Raw genomic sequence first — 22,657 nt, 5'->3', positions numbered from 1 at the left:
GGTGAGGGCTCTGTGCTGGGCAGATCCAGCGGTGAGGGCTCTGTGCTGGGCAGATCCAGCGGTGAGGGCTCTGTGCTGGGCAGATCCAGCGGTGAGGGCTCTGTGCTGGGCAGATCCAGCGGTGAGGGCTCTGTGCTGGGCAGATCCAGCGGTGAGGGCTCTGTGCTGGGCAGATCCAGCGGTGAGGGCTCTGTGCTGGGCAGATCCAGCGGTGAGGGCTCTGTGCTGGGCAGATCCAGCGGTGAGGGCTCTGTGCTGGGCAGATCCAGCGGTGAGGGCTCTGTGCTGGGCAGATCCAGCGGCGAAGAAGGCTCTGAGCTGGGCGGAACCAGCGGCGAAGAGGGCTCTGAGCTGGGCGGAACCAGCGGCGAAGAGGGCTCTGAGCTGGGCGGAACCAGCGGCGAAGAGGGCTCTGAGCTGGGCGGAACCAGCGGCGAAGAGGGCTCTGAGCTGGGCGGAACCAGCGATGAAGAGGACTCTGAGCTGGGCGGGACCAGCGGCGAAGGAGACTCTGGGCTGGCGTGAAGTGCAGGCTTAGCTGGACTGGCGTGAAGCTCTGGATCAGCAGAAGCGACGTGAACCGTCTCTGGATCAGCAGAAGCGACGTGAACCGTCTCTGGATCAGCAGAAGCGACGTGAACCGTCTCTGGATCAGCAGAAGCGACGTGAACCGTCTCTGGATCAGCAGAAGCGACGTGAACCGTCTCTGGATCAGCAGAAGCGACGTGAACCGTCTCTGGATCAGCAGAAGTGACGTGAACAGTCTCTGGATCAGCAGAAGCGACGTGAACCGTCTCTGGATCAGCAGAAGCGACGTGAACCGTCTCTGGATCAGCAGAAGTGACGTGAACAGTCTCTGGATCAGCAGAAGCGACGTGAACAGTCTCTGGATCAGCAGAAGTGACGTGAACAGTCTCTGGAGCAGCAGAAGCAACGTGAACAGTCTCTGGATCAGCAGAAGTGCGCTCTGAGCTTGACGGAACCAGTGGCGGCGAAGATGCGGCTGAACTGGACGGGACGTGAAGATCAGGTGTTGACCTTGTGTGCCACGGGAGGAAGCTCTTCAGACATCTGGAGAGTGCCTCTCTCCAATCCAGACCGGAGAGATTGGGAAGCTCCCTTGGGTCAACCTCCCTAGCCCCCAGCCGGTAACACACTTTAATTGCCTCGTCACCCAGAGAGCAAGAGGCAGCTAGAGGAATAAATCCCCAGGTGTACTGGATCAGATCGAGGCTATCCAGGGCCAAGGCCGCGATCTGTCCAGCAAACTCCCGGGTCAGGCTGTGAAAATCAGGCATGACGTGAAGAGACTCAGGCTTTGCAGGCATGACACGAAGAGACTCATTTAATGCTGCTGGATTCATCGTTTGGTCGGTCGTTCTGTCACGCTGAGGCAAGGATGAAGCAGAGAGAGAATCCAAGTGCAAGCATACATTTAATAAAACAAACAGGTAATCCAGGCGGAACACGGAACTCAGGACAAGAACAGGTAACAGTACATTAAACAACGACCGACAACCAACAACTGAAGCACAGAGGTTTAAATACACCGACAAACAAGCTAAACAAGATAACAAGGGGGTGTGGCTAATTAGAAACACCTGGGAGAACTAATAAGCAAGAAAAACTACAAAGGACTACAAAAACATGACACAGAACAGGAAATAACAAAAGTGCACACAAGACAAGGGATACACAGGACAGGAAACATTACACACACAGTCTATATGTGTGCTCCTAAATGTCTCATCTTGCTATGTAACCTGATTTCTCAGAAAGACAGAGGTCTCCCTGGAAAGATCAGCTTGATTTTATGGAAGCGGAAATGGAAGAATTTGCAAAGTAACAAAAAAACGTAAAAAATTCTAGTGTAGACCTTGTTAGCAGAACACACTTCCACTGTCAGGAACGACATTTTATTTCCTGTATTAAAATAAATAAATAAAAAACCCGCAGGGCCCTGAAATAGGCTGTGAGGAAGTAGCTGCCACCACTATTAATCAGCATGAGCGAGCAGCCCTGATATCAAAGACCTCCGCTACATTATTACTAGTGCATCAAAGAAACCCACACTCTTATCAGCGGCGAACATCTGTAGTGGTTTGTTTGTTTATTCATTATTTTTCTAACTGTAAAGTCTCAAATCATTACACTATGCAAAACAGCTCGATAGGCTTCTGAAAAACCAATGTGCCACTGTTGAAAAACATGACTTCCATCAGAACCGAAAAAGACAGCATTCCCATAATCATTGTCTCAGGCATCTGTTGACCTAAAGGACTGGAGGTTCTTCGAGCAGTGCAGTGTCTGTGTTTGAGGAGAGGAGAGTGAGAAACTGTCCGTTCAGGAACAGACGCTGGCCAGCCTTCAGAACCAATTCTTTCAACACTGTCTGTTTATAGTAGATAACGTGTTCGCCTCAACATCAGAACCTCAGCAGCAGCCTCCTCTTTCTTCACAAATTTCAAAAGATTCTTCAAAAGGAGGTATCTTTTCCTTCTTTTTTAACAATTGGTTATGTGCATCGCACAATACTGAATGCACGGTTTCCAGACTCTTCACACAGTTGTCATTTCCATCTTGCAACTTGACATCTTTCTGCCAAAATGCACTATAATCAACAAAACAATTGAATATGGAATTATCTCTAAGCCACATTTTCTTATTAGTATACATTTAACAGTTACAAAACATGTAAATGTGGACAAAATATGTGTGCTTTTGTGGCAAGTGAGCAAAGAATTCATGAATTTTGTAAGATGAGGTCATGTAATGCATTTGGTATCAAAACAAAGATATATAAATATATAAACAGTTTTATTTGTCATAAAGTCATTTCAGAGAACTGAAAATAAAAAAAGGTGCGAGATCTGGCTAGATTTAGATTTATTGCAAGTCAAACAGATTGTCGGCTTTATATATGTTGGTATAAAGAGCTTTTGGGTTTTTACTTTATATGATTTACTTAGTGTAGCAATATTTGTCATAGCTGAGTGACTTGCAAAATCTCAATAAGCTGGAATAATGGGATATTATGATATTTGTTGTTTCTGGACATCTGTAAATTCCGACATTTATAAATATGTTAAGCTTATGATGTGCACAGCTGCATGGCCAAAAAAGGAAGGTACTTTTAGTTTGTGTTTCAGCAGTGTCTTTGTCTTTGTGTCTTCATCTTCAGATTCCTTTTATTAGATTTAATCAGCATCTAAATATGAATTCTGGCAGCTGTAACATCTCTTTTTCATCAAGCTGGCACCTGATTAGCTCCACTCATCACTGCAGGAAATGGATGTTGTTGTCTAAAAGACACATTCTTTCCAGGTGTCTTTTAAGGTATATTTCGATGGTGACACTTTAAAACTATAAATATAAAAAGGTATGAATATAATACAAAGTCTAAAACTATAACTAAATTGTAATACAACATGAAATAAACTAGTATTATTTTAAATGTAAAAACACACACTGAAAATTACTGAAAAATAATAATCAATACTCTCAAGATGGCCAGTGCATAGACATGTTACATTTAGATAGATGAAGCATCCAGAACTGGTCATTAACAGTCAGATCCAATTTACTCAAACCTTTCTCTTTTCTCATTCTAACGCCACTAAAGCAAATGGCAGAACGCCCTTGGCCATTCTCACCACAGCGTTTCACATGAAGACTCTCATTGTTTAAAGGAGGAACTGAATGAGTTCTTTTTGACCACCTAAATATTAAATAAGACTCTAAAGAATATTAAGCAATTATCACTGTGTTAAATACATTTATTTGTGTGCATGCATCCAAAATGTAGTAATAGTTTCTGAGAGGGATTTATACATTTCTTGTGAACAAATGGGACAGCGCTGCCTTTGTGGCTCATGGATTAAAGGTCAGTTTATGATGTATTACAAATAATATCCAAAATATGCTTTTTCAGACTGTTTCCATCATCGTGGCGTATTGTATTTAAAGGCATGTGACAGCAAGCCTCCTTAAATTGGAATGTTGTGGGTGGGAGAACTGAATATGGTGCATTTAATGGAATATCTCTCCCAATTACATGCCTTGCACCCATGGAGGAACCATAAAATCAGGTCTGAATGAAGATACAAACATGTGCGTGGATTGTGGGGAGCTTTTCTTCGCACATCCAGACATTGCAATAGAATCTGCCACAGGAACAGCCCACCTTTTGTCCACCACACACACACACCCATGGCAGGGGGTGTTTGTTATACAGATGGCTGTCCTGATCTATGAACAAACACAATTAGTCACAAACAGTTGCGCTCCTTTTGGCCTCTGGACAGTGAGAGAGAGCGTCTGTAATCCTACAGTATATTCATCAGCCAGGTCTAATCTGGTCAATTATAAATTCAATGTCTGAAAACGGGTCACGGATTTATGCTTCCGGTTGTGAGATCCAATTAATCCTCTTGTTTTCATTTTAGCCTGCAAAATGATGCGGCATTTCTCAACCATACTTTAAATAAAAACTCCCAAAACATCTTAATCTTCTGTACTAAACTTGTTCCTTTTGTGTTCCTTTCCAATCCTTTCTTTTTATTTTTTGTTTAGTATCTTTTGTTCCATTTTGTTTAGATTCTTTCCATTCCTTCCCTTTTTGTATGTTTTGTTAATTAAATTTCATTTTTTCCTTTCCCTTCCAGTTCTTGTCTCATGTTTTAAGAGAGTATTTCCTTTTAAACTCACTACCATAATACACAATAAAACAATTTTGAAAGCAACAGGAAAAAAATTTTTCATTGAGATCAAACTTTGAATAATGCTACTAGTGGTGTTTAAACTAGCTACTCCTCACATAATCATATAGCTAACTTTCAAAAAGTCGGTTGCTTGCCATATAATGCAAGGTTATTCTATAACCTAATAAGTCCAGTCCTGCCGAAAGTCTCATCAAAATGCAGGCCTGTAGCAGTAAAACACTTAAAGGGATAGTTCACTTTGAAATTAATTTTTGGTATGTTTTAGCTTACCTCAAAGGCATCCAAGATGTAGGTGTCTTTTTTTCCGGAGTAGTTTCAATTTTGATATTTTTAGGTCAAACCGTTCTTGTCTGTCAGTCATATAATGCAGGTCTATGGTCACTGTCTCAAAACAGCATGCACAAAGTCCAAATTAAACAATTCCCCATCGTCCAAATTAAACAATTCTCCATCGTAAGTACACATTGATGGCTTAAGACACGAAACGAGCGGTTTGTGTGAGAAAACGAACAGTATTTATATAGTTTTTGTCCTCTTGTAAACACACACACCCAAATGATCAGAGGACGCGGGGGCTTCGGTCTGCGCAAGCGCCGGAAAGCGACGGAAAAGGTCAGAGGGCGCGGGCGTTTCGATCTGCGCAAGCGCCAGAAATTATCTCTCGCGCGTGTACGTCACTCATTGTTTACACAGAGATTTAAACATCTTTTAGTCCGATGTATGCACCAAGGCACTCTGTTGTTTTCTCTTCATCTGACTCATGTTCTGTTGCCTGTTATGGTTCCTGTACGCTTTCCTAAAAAAATATTGCTTGTCATTACAAAGTCAACACTAAGTAGAGCTACACGAACATGAATCCACACTGTCTATTACTATTATTATTATTATTATTAGGCTAGTAGTAGTAGTAGTATCATTGACTGCACCCTTATGAGTAGTACACATAGTTTCACATTGGTTTGACTAGCAGCTGCTTAGTATAGGCTACACATATCTTCTCTTCTTATAACATATCTTATAACTCTCTCATGTAAAACCATTCTTACCAAATATATGGTGCAGAAATACATTGTATTGCTCATTTCATGTAATGCCAGCTTTACAAATACAAAGACGTTGTTCACATACCTCCGTTGGATGAGAAAACACCATAGGCACAGCTGATGATGTCAGTACTATGCGATCCTCTCCTTGGTTTATAAAATCATCAGGGGAAAAATGATCGCTGCAGACCCTCCTCAACTTTAGTACGTTTATGGGTGTGTTGATATCCAGCCGAAGAGCGATCAACCAGAACTTCAATAGGGAAGGATTATAAATTGGGAATTCGTGAAAACTCACCACTCCCGGATGAGTTCGCGCGAGCATACGAAATTGTTTTCTTTTACGTCGGTTTAAACATCCTGGATAAGCGCAAATTAGAACCATTTCGATTAGCCGTCTTACCTACAATCTCTGTTCTGTGTAAACAATGAGTGACGTACACGCGCGAGAGATAATTTCTGGCGCCCGCGCCCTCTGACCTTTTCCGTCGCTTGCGCAGACCGAAGCACCCGCGTCCTCTGATCATTTGGGTGTGTGTGTTTACAAGAGGACAAAAACTATATAAATACTGTTCGTTTTCTCACACAAACCGCTCGTTTCGTGTCTTAAGCCATCAATGTGTACTTACGATGGGGAATTGTTTAATTTGGACGATGGGGAATTGTTTAATTTGGACTTTGTGCATGCTGTTTTGAGACAGTGACCATAGACCTGCATTATATGACTGACAGACAAGAACGATTTGACCTAAAAATATCAAAATTGAAACTACTCCGGAAAAAAAGACACCTACATCTTGGATGCCTTTGAGGTAAGCTAAAACATACCAAAAATTAATTTCAAAGTGAACTATCCCTTTAAGAATTCAACAGCTTGTTAAAACACTAAATAGCCTATTAAAACTGACAGGACATTGTGTAGAACAGCTTTCTGTGCTTCTAAAAATGTAATTTAAATAGTAACAGGACACTTATGAGACATCATTATTCATAACCTGCTCGTGAAATAGGCTACCTGTCCTGTACAGAGCCAGATGCTGATGATGTTTGCTATTTTGTAAAATAGAGCCATCTGCTGGACTGTTGATGTCATAGTTGGCTAAAAAGGCCAATGAGGAATGATGTCTTGGAATCACTTAAAGGCCCCATTCACACCAAGGACGATAAATGTGCCGTGAAGTCAGACATACATCTTTTGTGACGTGATGTATAGTAGGGAAATATGCGATTTTAGAACATCAATGATCCCTGGTTTTCACTGTGCATTGTGGGTCTTTCTAGTGAGTTTCACTGGAAAGATTTTGCGACTTGCAATTGGGACATCACTTAAAATGGCTGACTTGATCTGGTTCTGGTTCTGGTTCTAGATCTGTGCCCTGACTGACTACTGAACTAGGGAGCTGATTGAGTCGCACACATTGACAGCCAATCAGAATCCACTAGCCTATTGGACAATCGTTTAAAACGACAGACGACATAACTGCAGCGCACACTTCCAGAACGATATTGTAAGTTAGTATGGACCCTAAAATAGTTATCGTTATAGTCAACTTTAAAAATCTCGGCCCTTAAAGGGACAGTTCACCCAAAAATGAAAATTCTGTCATCATTTATTCCACCTTAAGTTGTTCCAAAGCTTATGAGATTCTTTCTTCTGTTGAACACAACATAAGTTATTTTGATGAATGCTGGGTAACAGTTGATGGTAGCCATTGACTTCCATAGAAAAAAAAAAATACATATATACTATGAAAGTCAATGGCTACCGTCAACTGTCTGGTAACCAATTCTTCAAAATATCTTCTTTTGTGTTCAACAGAGGAAAAGAAATGTTTGGAACATGTGTTGGGAGTAAATGATCACAGACTTTTCATTTTTGGGTGAACTAACCCTTTAAATCTTTGAGGAAAAAAAAAACGTGTTACAGTTTAAGTGTGTACCTTTTGGGGTTTAAAAACTTTCTCTTTGGTTAATAGGCTATGCAAAGAAAACTAAGATTATTCAAAGATTATTCTTCTTTTCGTTTGGAGCGACCAGTCTAGTCCTACATAACAACGCTGACTTGACCAATGGCGAGAGTTGGGGGCGGGGCTAACTAGTTGATTGTTTGTTCTGACGGGTGGCAGATTCACGCTCAAGGAGCTCCACCAGTAGTGACCTGTTAACCAATGCATTTCTGCTCTGATAGTGGCGAAGATATTGCACCAGCTTTAAACTCAACAACCTACCTCAGAATGCAAGATCTTCTGCAGAGAAGAGAGAGGAAATTGTTCAGAGGTTGAACTTTCATAGCTCAGGAGTTTTAGTTGTATATCAACCTTGACTTCGGTGTTTCTCCTATAATTCCTTATACAATTTAGAAGAGATACAAATGAGACAATTGTCAACATATACTAAGAATATAGATCAATCGCTACAATTCATGTGGAAAACATAGCTCAGAATTAAAAGTGAAATATTCATATTAAAATATATGAATTTTGTGGATGTTGGTAGGCCTACCATGGCAAAGTTTTGAATTGTTCTCTTATGAAAAATATCTTATGAAACTCTAGGGGAAACACTAGTGTCTTTTTCTCAGCAGGAGACTTTAGCAAAGATTTGACCTCCATCTCTTTTTATTTGTGATTCTTAATTCATATGGGTCCTGTTTCTCACTGTTCTTAGTTCCTGAGTCTGTATGGAATGGATGTGGTGATTGGTCCATCCAGACTTTCACCTGTGGTGAGGACTAAAGCTAATGAAGTGAGGCGAAGCGCCCTTGCAGAGGTACATCGCTAATCTATTCTGTTCTAATTATCCCAGTTCTTTCTCAAGAAATCCTTCATGCAAAGATGTAAAATAATGAGAAGAGTGTGTGAGCTTTTTAAAAAAAGTATTTTTAAAGAATTTGTATAGTTAACTAACTTAATTAAACAGTTGTAAAAGTTTGTCCTAATTATTTAACGTGAGTTATATAAAACTTTTTAAGAGCAAAATCTGCAAAGAATAATAAATTGATAGATAAAATAAAAAAATGAAGGTGATACTGTATGTACGAATTCTAATGAAAAAGATATACACTTTAAATTGAAGTAACTATAAACATCTAAAAAGGTCTGTAAAAGCACAAGAAAATGTATAAGAAGAATGTGAAACTCTGAAACTCTTGCAATATAGAACATTTATTTCTGTTTTTGACATTTTCTTCTGCTTTTTACATAATGGAGTCTTTATGGCACACTCATAATCATCAATATCTCACAAAAAATATTTATCTTCTTGATCTGATTTGATAAAGTTTCAGCATAAGCTTGCATACTGGTGAAAGGAAATATAATTCACAAGCATAAAATAAAAATCTGTAAGTATTCACTATGGAGCATCCCTGAATTGTTCTTGTCAAATCACTCGCCAGTGAAAACAACTGCGTAATTTTTCTCATCACAGATACATGTAAGCCAAAACATTAGCCTTATAGCATAATTGCCTAAGTCCTTTTTTTTTTAAATAGGACGTAGGCAATTATGCTATGAGGCTAACGATATGAGACAGTGATATATTGAGTAATGGAAATGTCTTGACTGCATGTTGTCTGGCTAAATACGCACTTAACTCTGATTCACTTCTCTGGGGTAAATTAGTGCTATTCATTTTACATACTGAAAGAGCATTTACTGTACATTAAGTGGCTGCTGATTCACTTGTTGACCCTCATTTTTTCAGTATAATCACAATGTACTGGACTGCCATATTATCACCATGGGTTCCATATTTTCGACCCTGTGTAAAAAAATATATTTTTAATGATAAAATCTGCAGCTGAAACCAACATGTACAGTACATTTCAGACTGGTGCCAACTCAATAAAATAGTACACTATTTATATGCTACTGTAATTGACAGATAATACAGTATGTGCCTATTGTCTGTATCTGTCATTCAGCATATTTGGGCAAACGATAATTAATTTAATTTATTGTCATTTCGGGGCTTGATAGCTCCTCATTACCATTACCTCAGTTATCTGGTATGGAAAACGTTCTACATCAGGAAGAAAGTCATACAGGTTTGGAATGACATAAGGTTGAATAAATGATGACAGAATTAAAAATGTTGGCTGAACTAATTCTTTAAAATGATAAATCACTTTGAATGAGAATATCCTTCAGTTCAAAGACACTGTGCAAACACATGCTAGTGGTTTTGTTCTACAAAGATCAGTTTGCCATGTCATTAAAAGAGGGAAAAGCATCAGTTAATTCAATATTTTGGCCATTTTTCAGTTCTTGATCCAAGCACCAAAATAAAGTCTGGATTCAGAAGTAGCATTTGGCAGCTGTATCTCTATAAGAGAAACTGGACAGGGTTCAAACCCCCTGTGCTCTTTTCATCCGTCTCAAGAAGTTTCGCTTCTCCTCAAGCAGTTCCTGGATGCGCTTATTCCGTGTTTTCTCACGCAGAAACACGCGCCCTCTCCTGGGGATGATGTTATTTGGAGGAAACTCGATGTCCAACAGGATTACTCGATACGGCATATCAATAGCGTTGCTCTCGGTCGTCTCTTCCACGTTCTTCGGTCGTCTGCTTATCTTCTCTGTGCCGGATGCTGTTGTACTTGACTGTGGTGTACTGGAAGTTGTAGATATAGAGGTTGTTGCCATTGGAGCAGGTTCTTCAGTGGTTGTTGGCACCTCTGCTATAGATGTCACTGGGATGCCAAGGACCATCTTGCCTGAGGTTGTTAAATTATTTTCATTCACACCATACTCTGTTGTTGACTGCAGTACCGCACCGTTGTCCCCATTTGGAGCACCACTACTCCCATCAAACTCTTCAAACTGGACGGTGGTGCTGGAAATGAGGGTGGCGTCACTCACATCACTGAAAATGATGGGGAAAACAGTGCTAACAAGTAATTTGGTGCCCGAGGTTGTTAATTCATTTTCATTCACACCATATTCTGTTGTTGACTGCAGTACCGCACCGTTGTCCACATTTGGTGCACCACTGCTCCCATCAAACTCTTCAAACTGGATGGTGGTGCTGGGAATGAGGGTGGCGTCATTCGTATCACTGAAAATTATGGGGATAACAGTACTAGCAGGTAATTTGGTGCCTGAGGTTGTTAATTCACCATATTCTGTTGTTGACTGCAGTACCGCACCGTTGTCCACATTTGGTGCACCACTGCTCCCATTAAACTCTTCAAACTTGACGGTGGTGCTGGGAATTAGGGTGGCATCATTCACATCACTGAAAATGATGGGGACAATAGTACTAGCAGGTAATTCTGTGCTATTTACCATGTCATTTTCAGGTGCAGATGTTTTCTTAGTTGCTGTAGTAATGGCAAAAGATGTGCTCTGTTCTGGAAGGAAATCTGGAGTAGTGTGCTTAAAGACAGGAGTTGTAGTATACGGATAAATGGGCATTTTCGTGTATCCGTGAGTATCAGATGACGTTGCTAAGGCCGTATATAACCAAGGTGTGCTCACAGAAGTGCCACTTTTCCCATCTGTAGATGGCAGCATGGCTGCTGTGGTGGACTCTGTGCGTGTGGGACTTATGGTGGATCGTCCTTTAGAGGTTATTTCTGATTTGGATGGTGGCCTACTTTTGATCACAGTGATCTTTGTGGGATTGTCAACCTTGCAAGACTTGCAGCACATGCGCTGGAAGCCTGGAAGGGAACAATATTGCTGCAGCGCCTCCATGCGACATAATGCAGAACGGTCACCGTGACAACGCAGTCCTGCAAAACAGGAGAGGGACATAAGACATATGTATGTACACTGAAATCATACTGTAGCAACTAAAATACAAATAGGTTACATATAGAAGATCTTAATGACTATGTGTAAAGCTAAGCTAGATAAAACATGCCTTCTAAGCTTGTTCCGTGCTTTTGACAAGTGTGTTTGAGCAAGAAAAAAGCAGAAATGGGGAAATCTTCAGAGAAAAGCATGTTAAGGCAAAGGCAGAAAAGAAGTTATGAACTGACCATAAAGCAAATCTGTGAAGATAGGGATGTACACTCCTGGGCAAAAAAATGGGCCAAGCCAAAAATGGCAAAATATTTAGTGGTCTTTTAATGGTCTTAACCATTTTAATCACAAATCACTGGTCATGAAATGAGCAAGAATTGCACAAATACTGTAGATAACAGCACTTCCCCAACTTGCAGACAGCTGATTGTTCCACTTGAGGGTTTCAGACAGCTGTGAGAAGTTGAAAAATGCTTCCTAGTTTGTTTGTGTTTAATGTGAGACCAAATATTCACTATAGGGTTCAAATCTGGACTCTGATCAGGCCAAAACATGAGCCTGATGGACTTGTTCTCAAGCCACTTCTTGCTGTCTTTGAAATAATTTGTGGTTCAGACAATTAAAAGCTTAGTGTTTAGCCATTTTTTTTTGTGCCCAGGAGTGAAGCTAAGCAGATAAAATGTCTTCTAAGCTTGTTTCGTGCTTTTGACAAATGTGTTTGAGCAAGAAATAAGCAGAAATGGGGAAATCATGAGAGAATCACAAGTTTAAGCAAATGCAGGAAAGAAGTTATGGACTGACCATTAAGCAAATCTGGATGTAGATGCATACTAGAGGACTAAACAAGTTAGGATGAATGATTAGTTAACAAGCAGTTTTTCTTCCCTTGTGAATGTGATTATTTATGGACTATAAATGTGGTTGTCTATCCTTCTGAAAACGGATTCGATTTATTTATATATCCCTTATATCCTATCCGAAAATTGGTGGTCGTCAGTGATTTTCAGTTGATATCCACAGAGTCAATATGATGCAGATATATACATAATTCAACTTATGACATCTAAAGTGCAAAACAAAAGGTTTTCAGGGTAAAATTGAGCAAAATTGCGTATTGTGCAATTACGTCACAAAAATAAGTGTTATTGCCTTACCCAATGTACCATGGCAAGCCTACAATTATGATTTATATTTGCAGCACAACTGACATAAAGAAGAAAGCAAATTAACCCCACAAATTGGATTCATCCAACCACAAATAGCGATCGAGACTCCAATGTTCTGTAGTGTACCTTTAAAGTAAAAGGAAAAAATGCCACTTTCAGAGAAATAGAAAGCAGAGCACCAACACAGACAGGGAAAAGCCAGAAGAGAAGATTTCTGTTTTTATAACACTTTTTTTTTTTATTCCTACTTTTGCAGTTGATCATGACAGAAACTGAAACAATGAAATGCACTCCCACCCCCCTTTAAACATACAGATAGAGTTATCTTCTTCAGAAAAATAAATCAACTGTGTTGAAAGGTACAATGTCACAGTAACTTTGGTTAAACACTTGATTACTTTGAGAACAATTAATCCATTGGTAATTCAGATGAACAGGTAAATAAATAAATAAATAAATAGGTCATTAGATAAATAAAATACAGGATTTCCATGATGATGTAAAAACTGGCATGGCACATACAAGTGTCATATATTAAACATTTACAAAACATTAATAAAGTTTCCCTGATAAATCAAAGTGCATATAGACGCAGTGCACGTAAGTCCATCTGAATGTTCCCCAGACATTTCCCCCACAACAGCCAGCCAAGACGCAGTTAGGCCAGTGAAGTAACATGACAGTTACTCATAGTATATATAATATTAGCATTTTTTTCTTATAAGTAAGGAGATAACAGTCATAAATGTTATTATAAATACAGTAAACACCTATGTTTATTTACAGTATCTCACTGCAAGGTCTGGCTTTTCCTAGGGTTTTCTTCACGGCTTTGAGCATGAAATTTCGGATAGCTCGCTACATAGTCACAACAGAAATGTGTTTCACGATACAATGACACGTCTGAAGTGATAAAGAGATGCTGAGTGTAGGTTTCCATTAAAACGCTCTCCATATCCAATGGGTTAGCCACTGTTTTCGGATGTGTGTGACGATTGGTTGATCAGTTGGTTCTATTTCAGGTTTTGTTTGAAGCTGCCTCTGGTTTCTGTGCGCTAAGCCATCACTTTCACAGATAAATGCCGATACATTCAATTGTAGTGTAAGGCATTGTTCTTACGCTCTGTGTCTACCCTTTCCCGGCCCCGAAAAGAATGAGCTCAGATGTGGATGAAAGTTCATGAGGTATATTTATGTGTCGTTTGTCTTTTGTATGGCCACTGGTTAAAACACATGCTGGCAGACGTACGCGCACAAACACTCGCGTCGGAAACACTGAAACAAACGCCGCTCTCATCACCACATGGAGATATTTAATGCGCATGAATCCCTCTAGTTCAGGATGAATCTGTTTAAATGAAACCACTTCTCTCTGAAAAAACAACCACAAAAAAAAAAAAACAAGAGGCAACTGGCTGAGCGAGTCCTGCATAATATAGGTCTTCCCATTTCCCCCGAAACACTTAACTTCTGTTATTAAATAGCAATAGTTCTGTATTTATGTAAAATCAATAAAAAAATACACGTAACAGTCAAGAATTAAAGCGATCAATAGCAGTCAAAATGTTAGGCTAATAAGCTACAGCTTATTCATGGTAAAACAAATTATTAATATTTCATATTATTGGTACCCATATAGATTTATATATAAATACAAATATATTTATATGTTTGTTTAAAGTCTGCAAGCACAAATAAGCTGCATTTATTGAATTTGTTAACAGTCAAAGAGAGGATGGAGGATGAGGTGGTTATGGCATTCAAACGTGTGTAGTAAAGCGACCCTGTTTAGCAAGTTCCACCTCATGTTCACCATCAGCCACCAACACGTATATTGGCGGTTCAACAGTACATCCCATGTTAACATCGTAACTTGTTTGAGTGTTTGTTTTTGTCCCATCGGTTTTCGAGAATGAACTAGGATGTGGAATGAGCACTTAGCAAAGATTTCCTCATTGTGACAAGTTCACATTCACAATAAAGCTTTATTTTTTTTTTGTCTTTTGTTTTCCTTTTTTTAATCTTTTAGCCACTTTTCATGTTTATTTTTTTTCCCCTTCACACCTGCAGCTCAGGCGGGGCCTCTGTAAAACAGCGTCCGCCTCGAGAGCGTGAGCCATATAGAAACAGCTTGCAGAGGGCAGTGAATTCAAACAAACGCGTCGCCCCTGCGGAAACCTCAGCGCAATCATTAGCTCCGCAAGCTGCCCGTCCAACCACAAAGCCCCTCCTTTATCAAACATCCCCCAAATTTTGTACATGTTTTGTTTTGTCAACAATTTCTTACTGGCCAGCGTTCACAACACAGAGCTCCACAAAGGAGAGAGAGATAGAGCGAGAGACAGAGAGAGAGAGAAACAGAGAAACCTCCCCCTATCGGAAACGCCCCGTAAAAGAGGACCACCACCCAGGAAAAAGAGAAGCGTGCAAGCCTCGGAAGAGGGAGGCAGTCAGGGGAGTTTGCCTTGTAAAGCCAGGCAGAGTGACAGAGGGAAGGTCCAGCTCAGAGAGGTGAGACAGCGCAGCGCGACAACGTGGCTGGTGAGAGACGCTTTACTTGACATCCTCTGCACGGGGTATTTGGGGTCGTGACGCGACAACCACTGTATCAGGAAGTTGCCGTGCTTGTTGAAGTCGGAAGTGCTCCCTGTAGCAAGTGGGAAGAGGAGGGAGTGGGATCGGGAAGGAGAAAGCCCGGGAGACGGTGAGAGAGAAAGCAAGAGAAAACTCATCAGCTATATTAGAGCATTTGTTAATGTCATGAATTACCAGTACAGAAAATACAACTTTTATTAATAACATTAATAAGCAAGCATTAACTTTTATTAATAAGCAACTCGGAAGATGACACAAGGATAAAAACTGTACTGATAAATGAAGATGTTTCGTCACAACCAAACTGTGAACGATATGCAATGCTATTATTTTGAAAGTGTAATATTTTACAAGCTTTTCTTTTTTTGTTTTATGAGTTATGTAACTCAATTATGCATTCTTTTTTTTTGCTTAAAACATGTGATAACACATTACAATAAGGTTTACATTTGTTAACATTAGTTAATGCATTAGGTATAATTAACTAAAAATGAACCATTTTTACAGGATTTAATAATCTAGGTTTATGTTAGCAATTTAGAAATACACTATTGTTCATTGTTTGGGTCAGTAAGATTTTTGATCATAAGTGATGATAAAAAAACATTTAGAATGTTACGAAAGATTTCTATTTCAAATTAAATCTGTTCATTTTAACTTTATATTCACCAAAAAATCCTACACAAATTGTATCATGGTTTCCACCAAAATGTTAAGTAGCACAACAATTGATAATTAATAAGAAATATATTAGAATGATTTGTGAAGGATCATGTGACACTGAAGACTGGTGTCAGCTTTGCCATCACAGGAATAAATTACATTTTAAAATATATTCAAACAGAAAATATTTTGAATATAATGAAATATAATAATATTTCACAATATTACTGTTTTTACTGTATGTTTTTTTTTTATTAATGCAGCCTTGGTGAGCATACAGTAAGAACCTTCATAAAGTCAAAAACATAAAAAAAAAAAGAAAAAAAGATCTTACTGATTCCAAACTTTTGAACAGCAGTATATAATAATACATGTTATAAAAATATCATTATGTCATGTTAGATCATGTAAATAATTTTATTGTAAAATGTAACCAGTTATATACTATATGTGGCATGCATTTTCAAGTTGTAAGGATTACTTTTAACCGCTCCCACCAACCATCTGGATTCAATCTGGTGTGTTACGCCCACTTTAACCAATTCAGTCAATTCCCAAAGTATATTAAGTCTACATGTTTTTCAACTCTAATATCTTGTTTCAGTACATCAATTTACAATTACTTGTGAATTATGAGTGTACTGATCTGTTTGGGTTGTTATTTCAAAAAGTGTGATCACAAAATTGAATACGCACTTGGGCAGGGATCCATTCTGCAGGGTCTTAATGCAGCTGGCTTGGAGTCCAGACAGAGCCCAATGGTGTTGTCACGGGTGTGGCAAAGCACCTGCCTCTCCTGCGTGCCATTACCACACGTCACTGAGCACTACAACAGCACGCACACAAACAGAATGTCAAACTAATCCAGCGCTTGGATCTATACTGATAAAAAAACAAAAAAAACATGTTCATGTCTGTACCTGTGACCAGGGGCCAAGCCTCCACTCAGCAGGGCACAGGTTGCGATTGCAGTCTCTGCGGGATTCTGGGCGCTCATCGCTGCAGTAACGACTGCGGATGGATTTGTACTTGTCGTCGCCCAGAGGTTGGACGCAGCGTACAGAGCGTGTCTGAGTGCCCGTCTTCCCACAAGACTTACTGCATTCACCCCACTCTCCAGCCACCCAGCTAAATACATCAAATCAAGCACACAGTCACAGTTTATTCAGAAAAACATGGTGCAAAATTGTCATGTGTGATGCAAGATACAACAGTATTACAATGACATCTACTGGACATAGACTATAGTTGCAGAAAACTAGACCACAACATATGTCAATATGTGTAGTGCAAGGGAATGCTGGTTATAAAAGTAATGTGTTAGTTCTTGTGGTTTTATAGGATAAGGACTTAAAGGTGCCAACTGTGATGATAACAGCAGTTAGAATAATAGCAATAACAAGTAAAGATAAAATAATACTTTTTTTACTTCAGAAACATATTCTGATCTTTTTATTCACATTTTCATTTTTGGGAGTGACACAAGTTGTGTCACTCCCAAAAATGAAAATGTGAATAAAAAATAATAATAACTAGAACATCCTTGTAACTCATATACTGTAACAAATGTTTATTGTATGACTTTTAAAATGGGAGATGTGACTAAATGATGACTAAATGTGTCTATTGTATACCCTGAGGAAGGCTCTTAAGCCGTATTTTTTAGTTACTATTAAAGTTCCCCTTTCCACAAGTGTTGCTGGATTCCCTTTTGAACTCATACAACAATACACATCTCTGATTTGGAAATGAAAGCTATTTTGGTGCACAAACTCACATAGGCTGAGCACACTCTCTCAGGTAACAGTCTCTAAATAGGGGTGGAGGCGACTTGATTTTCTCACAGAATTTGCGATGGACCATCCTCATCTCTGTGTTTTTGCGGCAGCCATAACGCGTCACTTGAATGCCTGTCCATAAGAATGAAGTCAATGAAACATTCATGAACATGAAAAATAAAATTATTAAAATAATGTATGCTAACATTCTATTGGACTAAATTTTTAATAGTGGGTCAGGTTACATTTTCTGGAAAAACAATAAAAACAATAAAAAGGAAGTGAATTAAATTCTCATGAACATTAAAAGAAAAATATAAAAAAAAAACGAATGTAAGCTTACATTCTACTGGACCAAATATTGTCAAAATTGTTTTTACAGAAAGTTTTGTAAAAAAATAACAGGACAACATGAATAGAGTGTTCACTCTGAAACTCTAAACCCAGAATTAGCATTTTAGCACTTCCGGTTCCATTGTCCAGAAGTCAGTATGTTTTTAAATGTTATTTTAGAGTTAAATGCCTGAAGAAAAGGTCTGTGGATAACAGAAGCTCAAGACAGTTTCACTTTTTTCTATGACATAAAATACATCAGTAATACCCCCTTGTGACTTTTTTTAAGCTTTTACTTTTACTTGTCTTGAAAAACACGGTTGCTAACTAGTGGCTAAATGAGACTACAGAGGTTGTCAGGGGAATTAAACGTCATCATGCTGAACAGGTAAACTCATCTACTCACTAGTCCGCTTTCACAGCATCATTGTGTTTATTATCGCGCTACTGCAACTCAAACTATCAGAGACAATATTTTTTAAATAAAGAATGAAGGAGTTACTTATTGATGGTGATGTTGAAGTTGTGTGAGCGTGGTGTAGTTTGTTTATAGCCTTCGTTAAGCTATTTACTTTTTTTGTGATTGTATTTAGGCTTTAAAAATCATTTGTTCATTTCTTCAAATGTTCATGTGTGAAGATTTTCACAGTGAGCAAAAGAACTTTTGTTGGTCACAGAACTTATTTTATGCAATAATCCAAAAGCCAATGGAAAAATCCTATTGGGTTTTTGTCGAGGGATCCAGGGTGATGCTAACTTCCGGGTTGGCCTACAAAAATACATCATCACAGCAGCACTCTATAGACTTTCAGCTCTGCCTCCTGTTAGTTACTGTTGCAAGCTTGATAATATGGTGGACAGCAACAGTTGCTAAGGTAGGATTGGTCAGTTACGTTTTAAGGAGGGACTTAGCAAAGGGTCAGTTATAGTAGAAACTGATTAGAGATGTAGGGGAAACTCATCTGCCTGTATCTACATAAAAGTGAACTACCTTCTCCACAGGTCTTGGAACAAGGTGCCCATCTCTTCATCACCCAGGAATATGGCACTCCATAATCAGGGACCATGTTATTCTCATTGGCACTGTCACTCGGTCTGTCATTGTCAGTGATATATTTGATTGACACCTTCACTTTGGTCGATCCATGCATTCGGATCTAGAGCACAAATAAAGACAATCAGTTAAAACAAGTTAAAAGAGTGTGTGTCCATTCATGTGTGTGTGAATTCCCATGAGAGATTACCATGACAACCACATCGTTTTTTAGGGGGCCATTAGTTTGAATGGTGTCCTTGTTGTTTTTATTCTCATACTCCCATTCCAGACCTTTTTCAATAACTGAGCGCGTCTCTGGGTAGTCTCCATGTGCGTTGAGAAAGAAATCACTTGACGCTTTATTCCTGACAGCTATTCAGCGAAAAAAATCAAGAGAGAGCAGCAATTAAGCAAAAATAGTGACCACTTCAGTGCTTACTGTATGAGAAACTACAGGGTGAGATCAGGCTTTACCTAAAATGTGAGTAGTCCCATTAAGTTCCTGGATAAAGAGATGTCTCGCCCCTCTGGGAACTTCAAGCACCTTAATGACACCTAAACCAAATGCAAAACGTTTTCAAATCAATATTACTGCCACTATTACTATCCAACAATACTCTAATACACATAACAAAAGTGCTGAAATGAAAGTGAACCAAAAAAAAAAAAAAAAGTGCACAATGGTTTTATTTAGACCACAAACTATTTTTATTTCTCTTTTCAGTATTAAATGAAGTTTGAAACCAACATTTGTTTCTTGGATTTTTTCCACTAAGCTTGCATTTTTTTCTAAGCTGAACCCCTTAGATGTAAAATATTTTCTTAAAGTACTCTAAAATTTTTATGACACATTTGCATGATCACGGTTCTCTGGTGTCACTTAATGGTCACATGACATACTTTCATTACTGAAAGTAAACAGACAAAATATCTTTTTTTCATGTTTTTAATTTTGAAAATTATTTATATATAGTGTTGCAAGGAATTATATTGTGATTATTTATATATTTTCAACTGACATGAGATTTAATTTCATATGGAAATGTCTTATATTGCTACTGCTGAGGTATCAAATTATTAAGGGGACCTATTATATTGTTTTTCAAAGTTTTGATTTTGTTTTTGGGGTCAACTAGAATAGGTTTTTATGCTTGAATGTAAAAAAATAAATAATAATCTTTCTATAAAGCCCCTCCTTCCGAAAAGCTCAATGTGCTCTGACTGGTCGGCTGGACCACTGTGTTTTAACTGGTCAACCTCTTCTGGTGTGTTTCAGAAATATCACGTCCCTTATCATAACCGCGAGGAATATGTTTTGGTCGGGAATTATTTAAATGATATAAATTGTGACGTGTTCATTCCCGTAAGAAAACTCAAGACTACAATCGAGGCGTTTCAGGGAGTTCAGAAACAGTGTTTACTTATATAGAGAATATAGACTTTGTGCTTTGTTACATTTAATTCATTATTAGCTTTCCATCAACTCACAAACCCCCTGCATTTCACTCACAAACCCCCAGGGGTTAGAGAAACCTGTGTTTGGGAAACCCTGCGATATAGTATTGAATTTTGTAAATTTCTCTTGAATGTAAGATTTAAAAAAATAATGTAAAAATGCTTACCTCATCTAATCAAAGGTATCCAAGCCCATTTTATGGTATGAGACATAGACTCAGTGAATTAATCTGTGTTCAGTCATAACTGACATGACAGTAATAAAAGGCTCATAAACCCCCAGGGGTTTAAGTACCCTGCGTTTGGGAAACACTGCACTATGGTATTGCGAAGAATTTGGCCAAAAAGTATCTTGGGAGGCAGCATAATTATGTCTACGTTTGGAAGAGCCATTATATCTTGACTATAAGCCTGTGATGCCTTAAACTGTGGCCTCCGCAAGGTTTTGGGACTGAGCTTATATGTGTGCTGAGGAGACGTACCTTTCTTCTCTACAAAGGTGAAGTTAAATTTGTGAGTCTTGCACTTGGTTCCGTCTCCCCCACAGATGCCGCACTTATCTTCCTGCAGAGTTGATCCAACCACACTATCACAGCCCACTTTCTGAAGGGAGAGAGACACCATAAGTAAAAGGGAACTAAGCACACACATTTACAAGAGGTACACGCAGTTATTTACCTGACAGTCTCCGTACACACACACACTGTAGGGATCTTTGTAAGAGCATCGTGTTCCATCTTCCACCTGAGTCTGCATGTTGACTACAGCTCGCGTCTCTTTGGATTGACAGAACAATTTGCAGCGTTGCTTAGCTAAGGAAAACAAGACAAGAGAGATCCTTGAGAGATGGACTGAGATACAACAAAAAGATCAAGTGCATATTAACAAGGATTGAGAAGAGCTTGAATTCTTAAAAGGAAAACAGCTTCCATGTTTAGAAAAAAATTGCAATAAATTAAATCACATTAAATACCAATTTATTTTGATATTTTGAATTAAATTACAAAATATAAAAAATCCTTAGAAAATCTTTCCCACAACTGGTACATCTTGGTCCAACAGAGGATAGACTTAGATAATGGTTTATACAAAAAGAAAAAGAAAAAACCTTGATTAAATGTGAATGGTCTCCAGGTAGTCTTTACGTGGTCTATAAATGCATTGTACATTATATCATCCCAGACGGATTCCCAGCATCAGTGTGTACAATCCCAAAACTTGACACTTCTGTTCCAGAAGTACATTCTAAGTCCAGCTCAATTTCCCATAAAGACCAAAAGTAATCCATTAACAATGTGATGACTGTTGGATATCCTAGCAATTTAAAAGCATTTACTTGCACTTTGTGTGGAAAAAACAAGTACATTTTCCTGATCAAAAAGCAAGACAACTCAACAAATCAAGGCCAAAAGAGTACAATACTCATGAGTGCAAGATGTAAAAAACATCATGTAAAAATGATTACCTCATCTTTTTAAAGGTATCCAAGCCCATTTTACGGTATGAGACATAAACCACAAACATTCTTTCAGTCATAATTTACCGGACAGTAATAAAAGGCTCAAAAAGTCCCTCTTTGCATAAGCATTATTTTGGATGTACTTGTGTTGATCATAAAACTAAGGCAGATCTCCATAGCGCTAATGACTCAGGAGGGATTTCATATTTTCAGTAATATCATGAATGGTGTAGAAGTACACATGGAAAAAAGAGAGGGGTTTGAATGAAATCATATTTTCATGTGTGCCCACCGTGTAAGTGAGAGCAGCTGTGTGGAGAGATGGATTACATCAGCCTTGTTTGCAAACTGATCTTGATTGTGTAGAACAGGAGTGAGGAACTATTTGAATAAAATTTACAATTTAAAGGATTTAAGATATTCAAATTAAATTACAGTATATTATATAAAAAATACATATCATTTTCTTTTTTTATTCCAATAGTGTTCATTTTTTTTCTATTTGGCCTTCGCTTATTGTACAGAAATATACTTTCAGAAAGAAAAAGCTTGACACTAGGCCTCAAAAATACATATTTGTACCTCACCCATCCATAAAGGGTTAGTATTAGTACATTAAAATGATATATTTAGTACCTTAAGGTTTCAAGGTGGGTATTGT

The 22,657-nt window shown here is 38.6% G+C and overlaps 1 protein-coding gene across 2 annotated transcripts in view; it reads right to left on the bottom strand.

Annotated features, from left to right (window-relative positions):
- Positions 1-8,912: 8,912 nt before the first annotated feature.
- Positions 8,913-22,657, bottom strand: part of LOC311303234 (A disintegrin and metalloproteinase with thrombospondin motifs 2) — a 186,302-nt gene continuing 172,557 nt past the window's right edge. The window contains exons 13-22 of one of the 2 annotated variants that reach the window (XM_084429572.1): positions 21,216-21,349; positions 21,020-21,140; positions 19,557-19,637; positions 19,291-19,454; positions 19,038-19,203; positions 17,713-17,845; positions 16,856-17,063; positions 16,632-16,761; positions 15,235-15,324; positions 8,913-11,498 (exon numbers count right to left, since the gene is read on the bottom strand). In XM_084429572.1, the coding sequence (XP_084285698.1) occupies positions 10,114-11,498; positions 15,235-15,324; positions 16,632-16,761; positions 16,856-17,063; positions 17,713-17,845; positions 19,038-19,203; positions 19,291-19,454; positions 19,557-19,637; positions 21,020-21,140; positions 21,216-21,349 (2,612 nt within the window). In that variant the 3' untranslated portion in view covers positions 8,913-10,113. The remainder of the gene's footprint in view (positions 11,499-15,234; positions 15,325-16,631; positions 16,762-16,855; positions 17,064-17,712; positions 17,846-19,037; positions 19,204-19,290; positions 19,455-19,556; positions 19,638-21,019; positions 21,141-21,215; positions 21,350-22,657) is intronic. The other variant, XM_084429573.1, reaches the window with a different exon arrangement.

The sequence above is a fragment of the Rutilus rutilus genome, assembly GCF_951802725.1.
Source record: "Rutilus rutilus genome assembly, chromosome: 14".
NCBI classification, from domain to species: Eukaryota; Metazoa; Chordata; class Actinopteri; order Cypriniformes; family Leuciscidae; genus Rutilus; species Rutilus rutilus.
This window is presented reverse-complemented; position numbering and strand designations above follow the sequence as displayed.